The sequence below is a fragment of the Laccaria bicolor genome, genomic scaffold (genome assembly GCF_000143565.1).
Source record: "Laccaria bicolor S238N-H82 LACBIscaffold_25 genomic scaffold, whole genome shotgun sequence".
In the NCBI taxonomy this organism is placed as follows: Eukaryota; Fungi; Basidiomycota; class Agaricomycetes; order Agaricales; family Hydnangiaceae; genus Laccaria; species Laccaria bicolor.
The window spans coordinates 361,854-381,913 of record NW_001889896.1 but is presented as its reverse complement, the minus strand read 5'-3'; the positions used below and the strand labels follow the sequence as shown (position 1 = coordinate 381,913).

Genomic DNA, 20,060 nt, shown 5'->3' with positions numbered 1-20,060 from the left:
AAACGTTTCTGTGGAGAAAGTATACAACACCATTACAACCACCACCCCAAAGTGGACACCCCCAGCTCATGCCCAAACCAAGCACAAATCTACCTTGACGTTGCCAAAGATAGACGTATATGGGCCCTCAGAGTCTGACGGACATTCATCAGTGAAACGCACTGAACGTGGTGTCCAGGCCACGACTAAAACAGTACGTATGTGTTCCCAGAACAACGACACCCAAGATGCACAGGCCCCTGTTACCGCACATCAGGCGAAAGAGATGAAAGAGATGGCAAAGTCGCTGTCTCAAGCTGTCGACCGCCGAATAAGCAGGTCCCGCTCCGTGGTGGGTCGATCATACTCCCTAAAGACCTCGATCGCTCGGCGCGCTCCACGTGAGAGACAAGTCGACCTTTCCACTACATCTTTGGATGCGATCATCCATGGAACGAGCATCATGACATTGCTGAATGCAAAGGCATTGGAGGCAGATATCGTCGCAGTTGAACTTGATCGGCTCTCAGTTAAACTTTGTGAATTGGGCGATTATCACGGCGCATGCGACATGAGCAGGAAGGCAGTGCAGGTGCTACAAGATGTATGCATTGCAATCAAGAACGAGCCCAGTGATACATATCCCACGGCCCGATTGGCCGTTTGAAACCGTTGAGATAAATATCAAACAGGTTTCGCTGAGACTTGCACGGCTCCTCTCGCCATCTCATTCAGTAACCTCACTGATCAGGAACCCAGAACACCAACAAGATATCCTCGAAACCTCCGCAAAGCCTCTCCTGCTCTCCCTGGAAGATGTTTCTGTTCCGGATCTGAGCAAGGCCTTTGCCGGCTACGATGTCGTCTATTTCTCTGCTGGTGCCGGAGGCAACGGTGGGGAAGAGAAAGGTCGACTATGAAGGTGCCGTGAAGGTATTCGACGCGATCGAGGGTATTACAAGCGGTGGCACCAAACCGAGATTGATCTTGGTTTCCGCTGTGGATATCAGGGACCCGGAAAAGATACCAGCGCACTATGCAAGTTTTTGTTTTTCATCTGCCCTGTAGTCAATGATTGAGAGATGACGCCGGAAGTGTAGAATGAAGATGATATTGCGCGGTCTAAAAGGATCCGGGCTGTGATACCCGGGTATATGCACTGGAAGTACGAAGCCGACAAGAATCTGGTGAAACGCGATGCGTTCAAATGGACCATCGTTCGGCCTGGGGGGTTGACGAATAACCCTGGAACTGGAAAGGCGGACATTGGCAGGACGCATCTGGAAAAGACTTTCTGTGAGTTTCTTCTCCAACTTCGCGGTTGCGCATGTCTGATTTGGTGCTCGTTTGTCTTTTAGAGAGACGATGTGGCTAAAGTTCTTGCTATTCTTGCTGACAGAGAGGATGCGGCAGGCCTGGCTATTGATGTTGTTGGCGGGGATGCCCCGATTGAAGAAGTATTGAATGCGTTTATTGAAAAGGGAGAGACAGATTTTTTGGGATAAAACTTGAAGCTCAGAATCGCACAAACTTGATACCATGACCTATTGTGTACAATTGAAGATTCACATGTACACTACTTACTCAGTTGAGGTTGTTCGAATTGTCGTGTTTTGGGTACACTGTTTCTGGCGTTTTTCCAACAAGGCTGTCTTCTAAGCCGACGGTTCCCGGTTGCTCATGGGGAGCTAGTGACTTGTTGCGAGCGAAGCGAGCATTCCTTCACTAAAGCGCTGAAAGTCCGGACAAACAAGTACAAATTTTCCATTCGCAAAGGTCGAAACTTTTGGCGGGGAAAAAGAGTGTTTCATGGATATCTCATGCATTTCTGGAACTATTCAGATGAAACTTGGCAAGTATGTTCATGAAGTATACCTTTACGCACCTATCACAAAAAAAATGCACATTGTCTTATGTATTGCATGTTAAATCAACCCTCAAACTTAGGTGGCATTTTCAACAATCTTCTGAAACGACATAAGAAGAGCTAGACTGTTTAAACGTTTGCATCAGAGTCATTTACACATCTTGGATGTCTTATTACATGTTTTTTTTTAGTTGTTTCCCCCCTAGCATTCATTTTCAAAGTCGGGACAAAGTCGCGTTAATCCTCGTTAACGCGACTTTGGCCACCTCGACCCAGGCCTCCGCAGTGGGAACTGTCGTCACAGTCGTATTATTCAAAGGTCTAAAAAACTTGAGTGCAACAAACTAGTTGTGCGAAGCGAGCCTAACCCCCGCGGGACTCGCGGATCCATTTTATGCAACGTCTGCACGGATTCCATGCACCGTGCCGCTCGAAAGTAGTGCTTCGACACCGACATGGGCCCCATGCCCAACCATCTGGCCCTTGCCAAATACACAGCAGAGGGACGTCATGATCGCCGCCACACGCCTCCGCCAGGTTTGAGTATGGTAGTAAGTATGAGCAAAGCAAGGGTTCGACAAGTACCACTTTCACAAAGGTTAACAGATTCACCACTAGGTTTGTGATCCTTCAACAGAGGACGTCGACGTCGGGTTTCGCATGGCCGCATTCACGGAATACAGATCCCCACTCAAACCAGCTCGTTTTGTTGCTGACCACATCGTTGTTTCTACCCCTTCTCGTCCACCCCTCCGCGACGTCCTCCCCGTGGAGTGACTTTGGAGCCGTCTTCCGTCAAACAGGCACATGCCCACGGTGTCCATATCACAAGTTGACCTAAAGCGATCTGATGGAAGCTTTTGCCAACGAGTGGACGGACGTTCCGCTGGTATTCAAGACCGATCGCCAGACTATTTAATTCGTGCCTACTAAGCCCTCTTCAATCTTGTCCAAGTTATTGTAGTTTACAATAGAAATGATAGTCACCAACACGTAGAACATTTATATAAACGACTTGACTCACTGATGGTGTTTTCATGAAAAAACTGGTGCTCTGGCGGGAGAGACGAGGTTGAAGGAAGATCAGGGAGTTGAGAAGAAGCAGGTGGAAGACAAAAAGGCGACTGCTGCCAAGAGACGAGTTGCTTGGACCTATCGCCGTGGAAAGACAGAAGGAGATGCGCTCGGAAATCGATGACAGGCTAAGGAGTAGATAGATGACTGGTATGCGGCAGGTTGGCAGTAATAGAGGCGCGAGTAGGTTTCATTACCGATGGCGTCGATACCGAGGTTCCTGGGGGCGGATTAGGGCAGCGAACGGACGGCTAAGAGGAAGGCTACACGCCATGATTCTGTACAGGCAATGACTTTCTGGATGAACGATGACTTGACAACTTGGTGATGTGTGAGAGTTTCGCGTCCTTCACCGACAAAATTGATAAAAAGCTAGAGGAAATTTAAGGGAGGTAGATGGCTGAGACAAGAAAGGGAAAACTTACGATGAATAGGATCTAGGTGCACCCTTGCGGCAACAGGAGTCGGAGGAAGGAATAAACACTGGAATTAGTAACGTGTGAAGTAAGCTGTACGCCCAGCGGCTCATCTCTTTCAGCCAACTTCCACTAAACCTCTTTCTTGATCGACAAGCTTCAATCAACCTCTACAACATCTCGTCACCATGCCAGAGTCGAAATTACCCTCCGTTAGTTATAACAAATCAGATGCGCCTTCCATCCAAGAGCTAGGATCTCATATCGTGGGGGCTCGTGTTCGTATCACGAGTTAGGGAAATATCTTTTGTGGCCGTTAACAATACTTCTACAGATCCCAGGTGGAGAAAGTAACCGTAACGAAGCAAGTGCACAGGAGAGCCCTCAACTAGTACGTCCTTTACAACATTCAACACATCACGATAGGCTAAAGAAGAGCAGGTCACGGATATCAGCCCAGCTGGACGCACAACACACATTGATAGGAACACCATCGCTACCGATGTAAGTAGATGATGTTGTCCCACTCCCCGAGATTGTGATTATAATGACCTATACTGCAGGAGTTTATTGACGATGGCGAGGACGATGTGTCTGGAATGATCAATCTTGCCGTCTTGCTGATGGCCGAATGCAAGGCAGGGTTATCGCTTTCAGAGCTCAACAATGTGGTCTTCCTGTTCCGTCAAGTCGTAGATAGCCGCCCAGCAACACACCCGCTCCACCCTGCTGCCAAGAGAAATCTTGCATCCGCGTTGGGTATCAGATTCATGTACACCAATCAGAGACATGATTTGATGGAATCTTTGACTCTTCGCAATGAGATAGTCCAGGGTGGGATTTTGAACCAAGGGGCGAGCTCTGAAGTAAGTGCATGTTGTTCTTGACAACATACATTAGCTTAGTGAAGATTAAGACCAATACCACCATCCGACTAGAGGATGAGACAGACACAGAAGACACATTGGAACTGGTGAAAGGATTGTTGACAGACTTTCTGAAGTCAACTTCCCTTCACATTCTGAACACCATTGTCTTCCTCATTCAACAGGCACTCACACAATTATCAGCTGCATCTACTAGCCGGTTTATTGCATTGACAACTATGGTTGATGCATTATATGCCCGCTTTAACCATTCCTATGATCTGACTGACTTGAAGGAAGCAATTTCTAGTTTGAAAGATGCCAGCAAATGTTGCACGGACCAAGAGTGGCAAGAATCGGACATAAACTTCTGGATCCGTGGGCTATTAGCAACCCGCTTTGATTTAATGGGAGATATTTGTGATCTCCAAATGGCATCTGGTGGGACTATCAGAGGCATGAAAGCTATTCTGGGATCACTTGAGTTTGCAAGTGAACTTTGTAAACAGTTCACAAGGTCAGGTAACATGGCTGACCTGAATACTGCAGTGACACTTTTTAGGGAACGGATGGCAGAACTACCTCAGAAAAGTAAGAAGTATCCAGTGCTCATCAACAATTTTGCTTCTGCACTGTGGACCCGCTTTAGGGAAGGAGGGCAGCAATGTGATCTCAATGAAGTCATTTCTCTGCTCAGGCAAGGTTTCAAGCTCCCACTTCCACCCCCTTCTGATCAATCCAACTTGCTCAACAATCTTGCAAATGCACTGTCAACCCAATTTGAGCAAGGAGGTCAGCAAAGTGATCTTGATGAAGCTATTTCTCTGTACAGGCAAGCTCTTGAGCTCCGACTTCCACCCCATCCCAATCGATCCAACTCACTCAACAATCTTGCAAATGCACTGTTGACCCAATTTCAGCAAGGAGGTCAGCAAAGTGATCTTGATGAAGCTATATCTCTGTACAGGCAAGCTCTTGAGCTCCAACTTCTACCCCATTCCCTTCGATCCAGCTCACTCCAGAATCTTGCAAATGTACTGTCAACCCGATTTGAGCAAGGAGGTCAGCAAAGTGATCTTGATGAAGCCATTTCTCTGCACAGGCAAGCTCTTGAGCTCCGACCTCCATCCCAGCCTGATCGATCCAGCTCACTCAACAATCTTGCAAATGCATTGTTGACCCGATTTCAGCAAGAAGGTCAGCAAAGTGATCTTGATGAAGCCATTGCTCTTCACAGGCAAGCTCTTGAGCTCCGACCTCCATCCCAGCCTGGTCGATCCAGCTTGCTCAACAATCTTGCTTCTGTGCTGTGGATCCAATTTCAGCAAGGAGGTCAGCAAAGTGATCTTGATGAAGCCATTTCTCTGCACAGACAAGCTCTTGAGCTCTTCCTTCCACCCCATCCCCTTCGATCCAGCTCACTCAAGAATCTTGCAAATGCACTGTTGACCCGATTTGAGCAAGGAGGTCAGCAAAGTGATCTTGATGAAGCCATTTCTTTGCACAGGCAAGCTCTTGAGCTCCGACCTCCACCCCATCCCTTCGATCCAGCTCACTCCACAATCTTGCAAATGCACTGTCAACCCGATTTCAGCAAGAAGGTCAGCAAAGTGATCTTGATGAAGCCATTTCTTTGCACAGGCAAGCTCTTGAGCTCCGACCTCTATCCCATCCTGGTCGATCCAGCTCACTCCACAATCTTGCAAATGCACTGTCAACCCGATTTCAGCAAGAAGGTCAGCAAAGTGATCTTGATGAAGCCATTTCTCTGCACAGGCAAGCTCTTGAGCTCCTACCTCCATCCCATCCCCTTCGATCCAGCTCACTCAACAATCTTGCTTATGCACTGTTGACCCGATTTCAGCAAGAAGGTCAGCAAAGTGATCTTGATGAAGCCATTGCTCTGCACAGGCAAGCTCTTGAGCTCCACCTCCACCCCATCCCCTTCGATCCAGCTCACTCAACAATCTTGCTTCTGTGCTGTCAACCCGATTTGAGCAAGGAGGTCAGCAAAGTGATCTTGATGAAGCCATTTCTCTGCACAGGCAAGCTCTCGAGCTCTTCCTTCTACCCCATCCCCCTTCGATCCAGCTCACTCAAGAATCTTGCTAATGTACTGTCAACCCGATTTGAGCAAGGAGGTCAGCAAAGTGATCTTGATGAAGCCATTTCTCTGCACAGGCAAGCTCTTGAGCTCCGACTTCCATCCAATCCCCTTCGATCCAGCTCACTCCAGAATCTTGCAAATGTACTGTCAACCCGATTTGAGCAAGGAGGTCAGCAAAGTGATCTTGATGAAGCCATTTCTCTGCACAGGCAAGCTCTTGAGCTCTTCCTTCTACCTCAGCCTGATCGATCCAGCTCACTCAACAATCTTGCTTCTGCACTGTTGACCCGATTTAAGCAAGGAGGTCAGCAAAGTGATCTCAATGAAGCCATTTCTCTGCACAGGCAAGCTCTTGAGCTCCGAGCTCCACCCCATCCTTATCGATCCAGCTCCCTCAATAATCTTGCACATGCACTGTCAACCCTATTTGAGCAAGAAGGTCAGCAAAGTGACCTCAATGAAGCCATTTCTCTGCACAGACAAGCTCTTGAGCTCCAACCTCCACCCCATCCCCTTCAATCCAGCTCACTCAGCAGTCTTGCCTCTGCACTGTCAACTCGATTTGAGCAAGGAGGTCAGAAAGGTGATCTTGATGAAGCAATGTCTCTATTCCTCACTGCTACCCAATACCACCTCCAATCTCCATCTAATCGCCTCCGCATTTCTAGGAAATGGATATATTATGCAGATAGACATCAACATAGCTCTGCAATTGATGCTTATGAAGCTTCTATACAGGCTTTACCACAAGTGGCTGCTCTGAGCTTTGATGTAGCATCACGACAGGATGCCCTGACTGCAGGCAGTGATGGCTTAGCTCGAGATGCAGCTAGATGTGCTATTCAGTCTGGATGTATAGAAAAAGCCATAGAACTTCTAGAAGCAGGACGAAGTATCTTCTGGTCACAGGTCCTATCTCTCCGGTCGCCCTTTGATCAACTCAACAAGATTGCACCTGAATTGGCACATAAGCTACAAGATATTGCAACTCAGCTGGAGATTGGATCTCACCGTGATGTTTTTTCTGACATTCTGGACAACAAGAAGAAGTTATCTATAGACCTGGAAGCGGCCCGACTCAATCGCCTTAATGAAGAATGGGATCAATATATTCATGAAGTTAGAAAATTTAGTGGATTTGAGGACTTTCTATGCCCATCCCATATATCCTCACTCAAAGCAGCTGCATCAGAACATCCAGTTGTCATTCTCATTGCGAATGATGATGAAAGCCATTGCCTCATCATGACATCGACAATCATTCATCACATCCCTCTTCCAAACTTAGGCACTCCTATGTTAAAGGCACTTGCTCATATCATTCAGATAGCTGGCTCTCAGTCACCAATATCACGGTCATTCATTGATCAAACCCAAGACATAATTATAAAGCTTCTGGGAGAAGAGCGAGCAGGGAGGGTTAGCAGCAATACTCACCTTGGATCTTCAGATGATATGTTCAAATATGTTTTGCGGATGCTGTGGGATGAATTGGTGAAGCCAGTCATTGATTTTCTTGATATTAAGGTCAGTCAATATTTCTGCAAATGATCAATCTACTTACAAAATATTACAGAAATCAGATGAAATGACTGTCCTACAATGGTGCCCAACTGGTCATTTCACCTTCCTTCCCATCCATGCTGCTGGCTGCTATGATGATGAGCTAGCTATTGATTGTGCCCCAGATTACTTCATTTCTTCATACACTCCAACCATAGGGGCGCTTCTGGCCTTGGATTCAGTTCCCACCACCCAATCATTCCAAATGATGGTGGTGATCGAATCTAAAGGGCTGCCTTCTACAAGAAGAGAGCTAGAAACCATTCGGCGACATGTATCTTGTGAAGCTCTCATTGAGTTAGGGGTCTCTGAAGTACCTGCTAGAGTTGAAGCTGTTGCCTCCTATCTTTCAAATGTGTCTATTGTTCATTTTTCATGCCATGGGAAGCAAGATCCATGGAACCCACTTGACAGTTGGCTCAAGCTTGATGATGGGCTACTCCGAATCTCAAGAATTATGAAGGAAAAGATGCCAAATGGATCACTTGCCTTTCTCTGTGCTTGTGAGACAGCCAGGGGCGATCAAAATCTACCGGATGAGGCCATGAGCATAGGAGCAAGCTTGATCTTTTGTGGATTTCAGCGGGTTGTTGCTACTATGTGGTATGTTTTTATTAGCATTGTTCCCTTGGAAATAAATTCTGAGAGCATTAATTGGGCTAGGAAAATGATGGACAAAGATGGACCTACTATTGTGGACACATTCTATCAAGAAATTTTCTGTGGCAGTCCTGATGGAAAACCAGCTCTTAAACCTGATATGACAAAGTCTGCTCTAGCCCTTCACCTTGCAGTCAAGAAACTCCGTTCACAGGGTGTTTCATTCCATCGTTGGGTTCCCTTTATCCATATGGGCAAATAATATTGGCACAATATTCTGTACTGTACATTTTGACTTCATTTGGTATATTTTTTGTTTCTCTAAAGCTACCCTCATTTGTCAAAAATGATATCCCCAACTCTCAGGAGGGTTCTGTCAAATGTGAACAACCCTCTACTGAATTGGATTTGAACAAAACTCTATACTTTTCAGGATGATAGCCCATGATCTGCAGGGTGCTCCTTTAAATGTGACTAGAAAAATTCTTTAAGAGCATCAGAGAGGTGGGATGAACAAGGGCAAAAGGCATGTACTGCAGTGAATGATGCCAGGACCTGACTTATTGTACTTGTGACTGACAAAAGTGCTCATGATTATGTAAGCAACATGGTAACATGATGGTGGTTAGTCTCATTGTTCTCCTGTTTTCTCTGCTGTTCATCAAGGTAGCTTATGTTTTTATGCCTTCACCCAAAACTACTCACCCTCAGCACTCCTCCACTACAAAAAATCTCTTCATTGGCACTGTTCTCAGTGGTCAGGATGTTGCAGAAGCTGCACATCAATTTGGGCTCAAGGACAGCACAGCATGCAGCATCTGAAAAAAGTATAATGTGACAGGAACAACTGAAAACCAATCACGTTCTGGATGTCCCATGAAACTTACAGATGTTGGCAAATGTCACATCATTCAAGAAGCATGAAAAAACCATGGCACCATTCTCAGAGATCAGAAATCAACTGGGGCTCAAAGTGAATGAGATCACCATTCAATGTATCCTCCACCATGCTGGATACCATTGATGTGTTGCTAGGAAGGTCCCTTTCCTTACGAAGCTCCATAAGCATGCATGGATAGGCTGGGCCTGTCTCTATCGCCACTATAAACAACAACAATGGTCCGGGTCATCTGGTCTGATGAGGCCTACATTTACCTCGGTGATGATCATGGCCATATTTTCATCACACATCATTCTGATGAGGAACACCTTGAAGACTGTTTGGTTCCAACCTTCAAGCAGTTGCCTGTGCATGTCATGGTATGGGGATGCATCGTACAAGGGAGGGAGGGCCCATTGATTGTGCTGGAGTATCCTGGTGAGAAGGGGGGAGGGATGAACATGAAAAGATACTATGAGCAGGTGTTAGAAGGGGCCCTGCTGGATTTTTACAAGGACATGACACAGGCACATGGTCCTATTCAATTTTAGCAGGATAATGTGTCATGCCATGTGAGTAAGTGCACAAAGGAGTGGCTTCATGACCATGGTGTCTCTCTCCTTTACCACCCACTGAATTCACCAGATCTTTCACCTATAGAACCAGTCTGGCATGAGCTAAAAAAGATCATAAGAGCTGTCCCTCATCCTCCCACTTCTGTAGATGAACTCAAATCTACTGTCCTCACTGCTTGGGACCAACTAGATGTCACAGATGTTAACAAGGGCTTCCAAGAAGCACATTGACCATGGCTTCAAAACCAATCAAAGAACAAAAACGGCGACAAGGATCTCACCAAGAACAGATGAAATATGTTCATTTTGGTCATACCTGGTTGAACTAGGTGAAACACAGCCAATAGGTGACCATTTGGCAGGTTCGTGGGGGTCCAAAGAAAGGTGTGAATTAGGGCTTCCCAGCCCAAAAAGGATGAGAGTGATCGGAGCGTCGGTTGGCGAGATATGACATGAATACAGGGCATTCAGTAGATACACTATGGAACCATAACAATAGAAATTGACAATTGTCCCAATAAGTCATAGGGCTACCCCAATGGGCCCAATTACAAAAGACGTTATGATACTGTACATTGGCCCAATGATGTAGGGATATGTATATTTGATTGTTGAGCCCAATGAAGCTGCCACATCAATGCTAAGGGTTTATAGATTGGCCACATGGCTCAAATGGGGGTAATTTTGACCGTTGATAAATGATTGCATTAAGCTACAGTTGATAGTTGGGCCTAACATAGGTAAAGGTTAACAGAGAAAGTTGGGCCCAACAGCCAAATTCATATGACATGGCTTGTATGTTGGGCCCATGGATACATATAGGCTATAGTTCATAGCTTAGCCCAATGACCCATTGGATTTTCGGGCTTTGGGGCCAGTTCCATTACCTGTAGACCACAGGGTGAATGGATGGACTGGATCAAATGCGATGGATGGACCGGATCAGGTCTGGAAGAAATGCAAAAATGTAGCAGAAATAGGCCCAGACAAATTGCAAAAATGCAGCAGAAATAGGTCTGGATGAAATGCAAAAATGCGGCAGGAATATGCCCAGATTAAATGCAAAAATAGGTCCAGATGGAATGCAAAAGCATGAGGGAAATAGGTCTGGATGAAATTCAAAAATGGGAGGAAATATGTCTGGATGAAATGCAAAAACACTGCGGAAATAGGTCCGGATTAAATGCAAAAATGCGGCAGAAATACGCCCAGATTAAATACAAAAATAGGTCCGGATGGAATGCAAAAACACGGGGGAAATAGGTCCGGATGAAATTCAAAAATGGGGTGAAAATACGTCCAGATGAAATGCAAAAACACTGTGGAAATAGGTTGACGGCACTAGGCACACTGGTAGTAGTGGGCTCAATAGGAGCCCTGGGAGGAATAATGGTAGAAGATTTTTTGGCGGGAGCGTTGAAAGGATTAAAAATGGGTGTGCGGCAACCATTCCGCGATGGTCCTGGTTCGCCGGCAGAATCATAAACACGTCTGTTTCAGCTCCCCTTGTCGCCGTACCGGCAGAGACGGTCTAGTGCAAGACGGACATGGTGATTGACTTGATCCATGTTGAGCTGACCATTCCTGTAGAACCCTAAAGCGTCCAGGTTGGGATCAATGATGCCGCTGTCAACTGCAAAGCAGCTGAGATTGATGTCCTTGTGTGAAAGGGGAATAGCTGGTAAATCCCAGTCATCTCCCGAAGTAACGGACAGTGTCCCCAGAATATCCGGCTCCATGTTTACAGTGTGCGCAAAATCCAAATAACCCATGGGAGGGGTGTTGACTTCCACCCCATTGCGGAGGTTGCTGTCAAAAAGAAGGAACAGGCGGACCTGACAGGGGTGATAGATGCTGTCCAAGTTGATGATGGGGTTGTGGACATAGATCAAGCGTTGTTCGTCATCATAATGAATGTTCCTGAGTAGAGGAGAGAAGGTAGGTTGAGCGGCGCGGCGAGACATTGAGTAGAATATGATGATAGTAGGAGGGGCCGAAGGATGGGTGAGTGTGTAGGAAAGGGAGGAATGAGAGATGGGGGCGCAATCTCAACGGATTTTAAGCCCTTCGATTGAATTGTCCTTGATCAGGTCAATGTGACCTAGTAGAATTTGAAAATCATTTTTGGGGGGCTTACCATGACCATCCGGTAGTTCGGCAATTGCGTCAATGCCAAGTACATCAAGATACTGTTGGAGCACGTCGAGGTGGTTAATCTTATGGTAAGGGAGCCTAGACTCGCTAGCCAGTCGTTCTGAGGTGTTTGCCACTTGTTGTGGCTTTGTTGTGGGGTCAAACATCAGGTGGACTGCGAAAAATAAGAACACCTCAGAACGACTGGGACAAATGAACACAGTTTGGCAGGGACCCCTGCGTGTGATGCTGACTTAGAGAAATTTCCGTGAACATTCACCCACCTCAAAACACCTGTCCGAAACATCACAAAAAAAAGTTCTTCTGGCTACACCTTTAGATAGATTATTTAATTCAAATAATGTGATTACAGTAGAATTGAAAAAGTAGATTTTTTTTGACACCTTGCGAGGATTGAGGACTGCGGCTATGACGATGTTAAATGTCTGACAACTCCAACAACTTTACTACTCTTTCTTCAACTGCAATGAGTATTACAGGTCATGCAAATACTTTTGATGAAGTAGACGTTGCCCAGGAGCATCTCAATTACTGGATGAAGGTAAGTACATCATGTCTACAAGGCAGGCGCAGAATGACACCCGTCCACGAAGCAGAGATGGTGCTTCTCTAAACTGGCAATTCCCAACTCCCCTAATCCGAGTCCACCCCTTGAGATTCCAGCAGTGACCCCAGTTGAAGAGAGGTCTTTACCCTCCCCCACGTAATCCATATGGACTCCAGTGGACTCCAGTGGACTCCAGTGGATTCCAGTGGATTCCAGTGGCCCTCTTACCAGGCCAGATTGGCTGGCAGAATGCCCAGTCCACTGGAGTCCAGTCCAGTCCAGTCCAGTCCAGTCCAGTGGACTCCTACTGGACTGCAAGCCACTTTCCTGAGTCCAGTCCTAGTCCAGTGGACTATGAGTCCAGTCAGAGTCCAGTGGAGTCCAGTGGATTCCAGTCATTCCAGTATATTATTATTATTATATATGAATACTACTAAAAAAGCGAAAATAGACTAATTGATCAATGAATGGAAAGGTTATAATTTACATGTAGTGTGGGTCAGTGATAGCTGCAATAAGGATTCATGATTTTGTTCAGTCTGCAGGGTGAGGTCACGTGACTTACTTGAGGGTGTGCCATATCGTCACGTCTCCTGTTTGCGGCCGTGACCATCCCATTCCTTTCCACCACCACCACCCTTCACAACTCCCCTCTAACACCGCCCACGCCAACGCCGCCCACGCCAACGATGCCCACGCCCATGCCAATGATGCTCATGCCCACGCCAACGACACCCACACCAACGTGGAAGGACAGGCCAAGAACAAGGGACGGCGCCCATGGTGTTGCCACGTCATGGGCCAAGGGTATGTATGCCCCACCACCAATGCCCCATTCTCACCACGACAGGCGCCAGCGGCACACAACAACGACAACGACACATGAGGACGATGACAACACATGAGGACGACAACACACGAGGACGACAACGACACGCGAGGACGATGACAACGACTAAACACGGGGACAACGACACACAAGGACAACGACACGTGAGGATGACAACGACAACTAAACACAAGGACAACGACAATGACTAAACATGGGGACAACGACACATGACGACAACACACGACGACAACACACGACGACAACACACGACGACAACACACGACGACAACACACGACGACGACAACACACGACGACGACAACACACGACGACGACAACACACGATGACGATGACGACACACGATGACGACGACGACGACGATGACATGACGATGATGACACACGACGACGACGACGACGACGACATGCGACAACAACTACATGCGGGGTCGACGACACACGACAACGACGAATGAGCGCCCACGAAAAACCCACCTTCACCACACCCAAAAAACGACACGCCCACGAAAAACAACGAGCGCCCACCACCGCCGACGCCAGCGCGGAACGGCGACGAGCACCCAGCAGCACCACCCTTCCCCTCCACTCTCTCCCCCCATCACTCCCCTCCACTCTTCACCACTCCCACTCCCCTCCACTCTCTCCCCCCTTCACTCCCTCCCCCCTTTCCCCCCTCCCCTTTTCCTTGCTCCTCTCTCCCCCCCTCCCTTTTCCTTCCCCCTTCCTTGCTCCCTCCCCCCTCTATTCCTTTCTTCCCCCTCCCTTTCCCTTCCCCCTCCCTTTCCCTTCCCCCTCCCTTTCCCTTCCCCCTCCCTTTCCCTTCCTGATCACCACTCCCTCCCCCTCCATTCCTCCCTTCCCCCTTCTTTCCCTCTCCCCTCTCTGTAACATAGAATCTAGTAAAATTAGTTAATTAAATTAATAAATATACTTCAATTTTATTTTTTGTTTTGAAGTCTAAGTTCAGGAATTCTGGATTAACTTAGGTCTGTGGCAGTCCAATTTTGTGTTGGGAGAGTCCAGTGGAGTCCAGTTTTGTGCTGGGAGTCCGGTGGAGTCCAGTTTTGTGGATATTGCCAGTATGTAGTGAAGTCCAGTGGAATCCAGTGGAATCCAGTGGAGTCCATGTGGATTATGTGGGGGATGGTAAAGTACTGTTGTTTGAGCCAGACCTGTTCCAACATGGGTATGTTTACAAGAAACATTGGTCGGTATAAACTTGGTAGGGATTTTGAACTGGGGGTGTGCATAATATATCTCACTGCCTTGTGAACATCACCGTGCTCGGCTTCTTGGGAAGTCATGGACCCAGTAAACTGCATGACCGAATACTGGACCATGACCGGCAAAGAAAAGCCGAGGTAATGTTTGAGCAACTTGGCAAATAAAACCTGAGTGAAAACGAAACTCGGCCGTATAGTGTCAACTGGATGGGACCAGGTTGGGCTGATCCACACTGCATGGGATTCAAAGCTCTTCAGCAGACCCATAACACATGAGCCCATTCCATGAAGAGACGGGTTGACCCAGGATCCAAGGCATATTTAATTCATGGGGTACTAGCTGACTGACCATGTCACCGTGCTCGGCTTCTTGGTAGGTGATGGACCCGACCCAGTAAACTGCATGATGACTGGCAATGAAAAGCTGAGGTAAACTTGGCAAATAAAAATGAGATGGCTGTGGGCTGATCCACAATGCATGGGATTTAGAGCTCTTCAGCTGACCCATGACACATGTTGAGCCCAATCCATGAAGAGATCGGTTGACCCAGGATCCAAGGCATTTTTAGCTATATCAATTCATGGGGTACACTTCTCAGCTGATGCACAGTACCAGTCCTAAGAGAGTCTTGATGGCCGGTCCACCTTTGATGGGGTCAACTGATCCATGGGCTCATCAGCAGGCACCATCAACTATGGTCTGTTTGTATGGTCGGGGGGCTCAGTATTAGTGGGGTAAGGTAACTAATACTTGTGTGCGATGGGTGTCGTACTTGACATTTAAATACCCTGTATGTAATGCAGCTCATAGCTAATTCAATTTGTCAATGTCTAAGTCCTACGACAGCCGTTCGATAATACAAATTGGCTCTCGTGGGGGCGCTTTCGCCTTAGAGCGCCAAGTCCCTTGAGGTAGAATATCTCTCTTGTCAACCTCGTCCCTCCCCTGCTTTCTACGCTTTCCCTGCGCAGCCATGCCAGTCGATGTACCTGGGGTTATGGCAGCCACAGCCTTGACTGGTGAAGAAGACAGCAGGGCTGGTGACAACGGAAGTGGTGAAGAAGGTGGCAGGGGTGAAGGCGGTGGTGGAGACGATGAAGGAGGAGGTAAGAAAGTGTTGAGGAAGTTGTACAGCATACCATCAAATGATAGATCAGTAGCAGGATCGTCACCCCAAAAGCCAGATGTATCGCTGTCAAGCATAAGGTCGATTGGGTTGAGGTTTGCCCAGAAATCCTTGTTATCACTGACGGCATCGATTCCCCCTGAAAACTGGTGTGGCACAAGGTCCGAGCTCAAATTCACTATGAGTTTTGTTATGAGATGAAAGAAATAGTGTTTATTGAATAGATACTTACTCCACATAGTTAGGTCCTGAATCCGTTGTTGCGAGTGTTTGGTGATTCATGATTATTGATGATGGCGATATCTGGACATGGGTCGATTTGTGAGACAGTAGACCAATGAACAAACGACACGACATATTACATACCATGTTGAACAGCAGAATCCAAGGAGTGTCGACGATTCACCATGGTGTGAACACAGCCACTCGAGCTGGCATTGGGGAGCAGTGGAGGGTGGTACGTATGAGCTGTCTTCAACTTCTTCCCTCTGCTGGTTTTGAGTTCCTTGAGTTGAGCATGTAGTTTCTTGCCACGAGCCAATGATTTCCGCTGATTTTCTTTCTCTGCTTTGACTTCACCAGCAAGTGCTTGTGCAAGATCTTGAACTTCACCTGACTCATGGGCTTTCTGAGCGGTTGCAGTTTGTTGTTGAACTTTGTGAGTCATGCAGTGCACCAAATCGGTCTGGCTACCGCTCTTGATGCTGGTTTCTAAAGATGCCTGAATTTGACGTACAACACACTTGTCAAGATCGCGTGTGCTGAGAACATACTTAGTGAAGGAGCTTCGAATGAGATGCATGTTTTACGTATGTGAGTATGGCTTCCACAAGGGGAAGCTTGATCCCACTCTGTTGATTTGTCCAGTGATGTTGGCCCTCACCGATGTTTGTTGTTGCTGGGATGGTATCCCAATCTTCTGGAAGAATGTTCAATTGTGACTGAAGAATGCATGGGACAATCCATTTGCTGACATACTTGTGTGCCCACCAGTCTGAAATGACATCATCAGTAACATGCGAGCGATGAAAAGTGAACATAGCAAGCCTTGAATCTTCTTGACTTTCAGCCCCGCAACAAACAACATAAAACTTTCAAGTTCTTCAATTGATGTGAGATAGGGAAAGTCCATGAGACATTGATAATCATTAACTGAGACGAGACTCTTGAAGTCAAGAATACCCCTATAGCAAAGATTCAGCAGTAAAAATTTCTTAGGGATATGTCAAACTTACCTTTTGGTATGACTTAAACAAAGGTGCACAAAATATGTGGCGAAATCTTCGGGAGTCACGTCAGCGGGAATGCCACTGAAATCAGGCTCATTTGTTTTGGTAAATGACTTGGCTGCTCCCAAAACCTGCGCCGCCTCCATGTCAGCATTGTGACAGGCAAGATTCCCACCTTTGGAAAATCGCTTGAAGCACATTTTTTTGCTGGTGACTGCAAGTATATGCTTCTGAAGGTCATTGAACAGGTGCTCATAATGATCTGTTTCTGCTGAGTTTGTATATACACAGACAATGGTGACAGCTAGTAAGAACATGGTTAGATACATGCCATATTTACGGAGCTTGAGCTCACCTCGTTGAACTTGGGGATAGTAGATAACCACCTCCCATTCATTCATACCAGAAGAATCTTTGACATGCTTAAAGGTAGTGTCGCACTCAAACAATGATACCTCATGAATAAGGGACATAAGGTATGGAATGCCAGTGAAGATAAGTGTCTTCCCCCTTTCAGTCGTCACGATATCATGAATGTACTGATCACCGGGGCGCTTTGAGAACTCTTGGTGAAACAAATCAAAGGCTCCTATGGCTCCTGTAAGCTGATGACAAAAGACAACCATGAGGGGCAACATACCAGGTATCCCCATGCCTGCAGGGTTTTTTTTTCATCTGGTTGGCATGTAAGATGTCCTGCTTGACCCGTTTATCGTTCAAAGCTGAATTATACTGTCCAGGTTCTTTGCTCCTGAGGAGCAGCTTCATGGATGGTGCTTAAGTAAACAACATAAGCAAATCCAGCTGCCATGTAATAATTGAAAATGTACCATTGTCTACCTTCTGTACCATAACTCCTGCAGATCCTACAGCCTCGATGCATTCTTGGTATGCAACCTTGACCTCAATCGAAGCCTTGGCCATGGGAGGCATCAGATGGTTGTGTGGGATGTTTCCGGGATGTACGATCAATGTGACTCACATGTTTGAGTCTTCAGGTATGTATATTCTTTGCTTTGAGGGGTATGTGTGGTTAACGATCAGAGAGCAGACCACATTACTGTTGACAATGTGAACGTGAGCTACAGGATTGTTAGCTAAGATATCTTGAAGAACACCAAAGGACCTATGACATCGCTTGAGCTTTTGACTGATGTGCCCAGGGACTACTCGACTACAAGATGCAGTGTCCATATTCCATGATAGGCTGGAGCTGTTCAGAAGTTGAGAAAGGACATCCTCGTCCATGTCATCAGGAATGGGAAAGGTTTGGTGTTTCTCCTTGAATGTCTTCGACCACCTGCTGCAGGCTATGAAATAGATGTGGCCCTGCGATGGCCCCTGCACAGTGAATGTTAGAATTGCTCAATTCCGATGCAAAAGGAACCAAACCGATGTTGGGTTTAGGTTGCATTTTCGGTTGGCCATTGCACTGCTTCCCTGTTCCATCCACCACTCCACATCTCCATTGTATAATGCTTAGAAACCTTCGAGAACATCAATAAATGTGGCAATAGAGAGCGCAATGTTGACTCACATAGCTGCCTTTAGTTCCTTTGTCCCCCCTTCTTCTATCTGGGTCTGTTCCTGTGCCTCAAAAATCCTGGCTTGAGGCCCAGGATCTAGTCTGTACTGCTCAGCATGGAGTAGTTCAGGGTCAGCTTGGGAACAAGAGTAAGAGCCATGACATTTGAGATGTGAGCATCAACAGTCTACAGGAGGGAAATCTGGTTGGAATGTAACCATGGAGTGGCTATCACTCGTTCCAGTGGCGGCTACCCATGAATCCTGGTCCTGCTTACTATGAGTTCAAGGAGACATGATGAGAAAGGTGAAATGTACCTTGTTTTTTTATCAGTGTGTCCACCCTGTACAAATCACCATCTTTATCATATAATTGGAACTTTTAGGCACTGAGGTCAAGGATAAACACTGTTGGACACCGAGGAATTGGCCAGACAGAGGGTATTTCTTGGAGATACTCAACGTGTTCAACACGCAACTCCTTGGTGACATTGAACAGCTGCTCGAGAACCCAGGAAGTTATATCAGAATCCTCCCAAATGGTGGTGGAGATTTCGATAAAATTGTCCAAGTCAAAGGGTGGCCTTGACAATGTGTGTGGCTCAAATTCAGATAAGTCGAGTGATGAAGATAATCTAGAAAACTCAGAATGAAACACAAAGCCAAAAACAAATGACATATGACATCCTTCATCCCTCCTTCAGCAAATCCTTCTGCTCCATCTCCTTATACCATTCCAGCGAGGTCTTTACCTTTCCCGGGTTATTCCATATGGAATCCATGGAATCAATGTTGGCTGAGGACCCAGCCAATTTCTTATTCCATAGACATCATGGATTCCATATGGAATGATGATGGAATGGTCATGGAATGATTAATTCCATATGGAATCCAACACCACTCCATATGGATTCCATGGAAGGAATAATGACCATTATACCATTAGAATACAATATTTATAGTGTCCTTATTACATTTAGATAAGGATTAAAGTTTACACACAACAAGAATTGAACCCTCAACCTCATCAGCAAGAGCAGTGCTCAAGCCAACTGAGCCACAGAGGCATTATTATATACTGAACTAAAGCTACATACAGTTGAGTGCAAAAAGAATGAAGGTTGGTTCATTTTTCTGGTTCTTTCTAAGAATCTATTGTACCTCAAATGTATTTGTGTATTCTTTTACATTATGTAGTTGTGTTACACTTCCCTTGGTATGGACTAATTTCAGTGAAAGCTGGAGCCTTGAGAAGGTTTTTATTCTGGAGGCCATTTTTGGCATCTGAAAAAAAAAATATGCACTAACTGGAGAGGTAGCCAGAACATACCTCTGGTCAACCTGAATGAGCCTATCAAAGAATTAGTTAAAAATACTGAGCAGTTATGCTTGTAGAGCCTCCAGAAAATGGTCATTTTGTGCTATTTTGGTCATTTTTGGCCTGTTTAGACAAAACAAGCCATTTCCAAAGCCTCTA

At 46.4% G+C, this 20,060-nt stretch overlaps 4 protein-coding genes across 4 annotated transcripts; 1 reads left to right on the top strand and 3 right to left on the bottom strand.

Annotated features, from left to right (window-relative positions):
* Positions 1 to 3,183: 3,183 nt before the first annotated feature.
* LACBIDRAFT_303818 (uncharacterized protein) lies at positions 3,184 to 3,449 on the bottom strand (the record flags this gene model as incomplete). The annotated part of the gene is made up of 2 exons (XM_001884283.1): positions 3,184 to 3,292; positions 3,346 to 3,449. 2 exons carry the CDS (start codon positions 3,447 to 3,449, stop codon positions 3,184 to 3,186), a joined length of 213 nt encoding a protein of 70 aa, XP_001884318.1.
* Positions 3,450 to 3,524: 75 nt separating this feature from the next.
* Positions 3,525 to 8,734, top strand: LACBIDRAFT_391078 (tetratricopeptide repeat-containing protein; the record flags this gene model as incomplete). Its single annotated transcript, XM_001884406.1, has 9 exons — positions 3,525 to 3,614; positions 3,671 to 3,727; positions 3,778 to 3,840; positions 3,900 to 4,202; positions 4,253 to 4,719; positions 4,765 to 5,938; positions 6,067 to 7,836; positions 7,886 to 8,475; positions 8,536 to 8,734. 9 exons carry the CDS (start codon positions 3,525 to 3,527, stop codon positions 8,732 to 8,734), a joined length of 4,713 nt encoding a protein of 1,570 aa, XP_001884441.1.
* Positions 8,735 to 11,423: 2,689 nt separating this feature from the next.
* LACBIDRAFT_330128 (uncharacterized protein) lies at positions 11,424 to 11,891 on the bottom strand (the record flags this gene model as incomplete). Its single annotated transcript, XM_001884282.1, has 1 exon — positions 11,424 to 11,891. The coding sequence occupies one exon, from the start codon at positions 11,889 to 11,891 to the stop codon at positions 11,424 to 11,426; it is 468 nt and encodes a 155-aa protein (XP_001884317.1).
* Positions 11,892 to 14,457: 2,566 nt separating this feature from the next.
* LACBIDRAFT_330127 (uncharacterized protein) lies at positions 14,458 to 18,943 on the bottom strand (the record flags this gene model as incomplete). Its single annotated transcript, XM_001884281.1, has 17 exons — positions 14,458 to 14,652; positions 14,743 to 14,955; positions 15,053 to 15,113; positions 15,208 to 15,272; positions 15,455 to 15,492; positions 15,694 to 15,969; positions 16,197 to 16,551; positions 16,640 to 16,749; positions 16,809 to 17,014; positions 17,066 to 17,327; positions 17,415 to 17,664; positions 17,700 to 17,714; positions 17,793 to 17,916; positions 18,042 to 18,359; positions 18,597 to 18,720; positions 18,769 to 18,853; positions 18,941 to 18,943. The coding sequence occupies 17 exons, from the start codon at positions 18,941 to 18,943 to the stop codon at positions 14,458 to 14,460; spliced, it is 2,700 nt and encodes an 899-aa protein (XP_001884316.1).
* Positions 18,944 to 20,060: the final 1,117 nt, after the last annotated feature.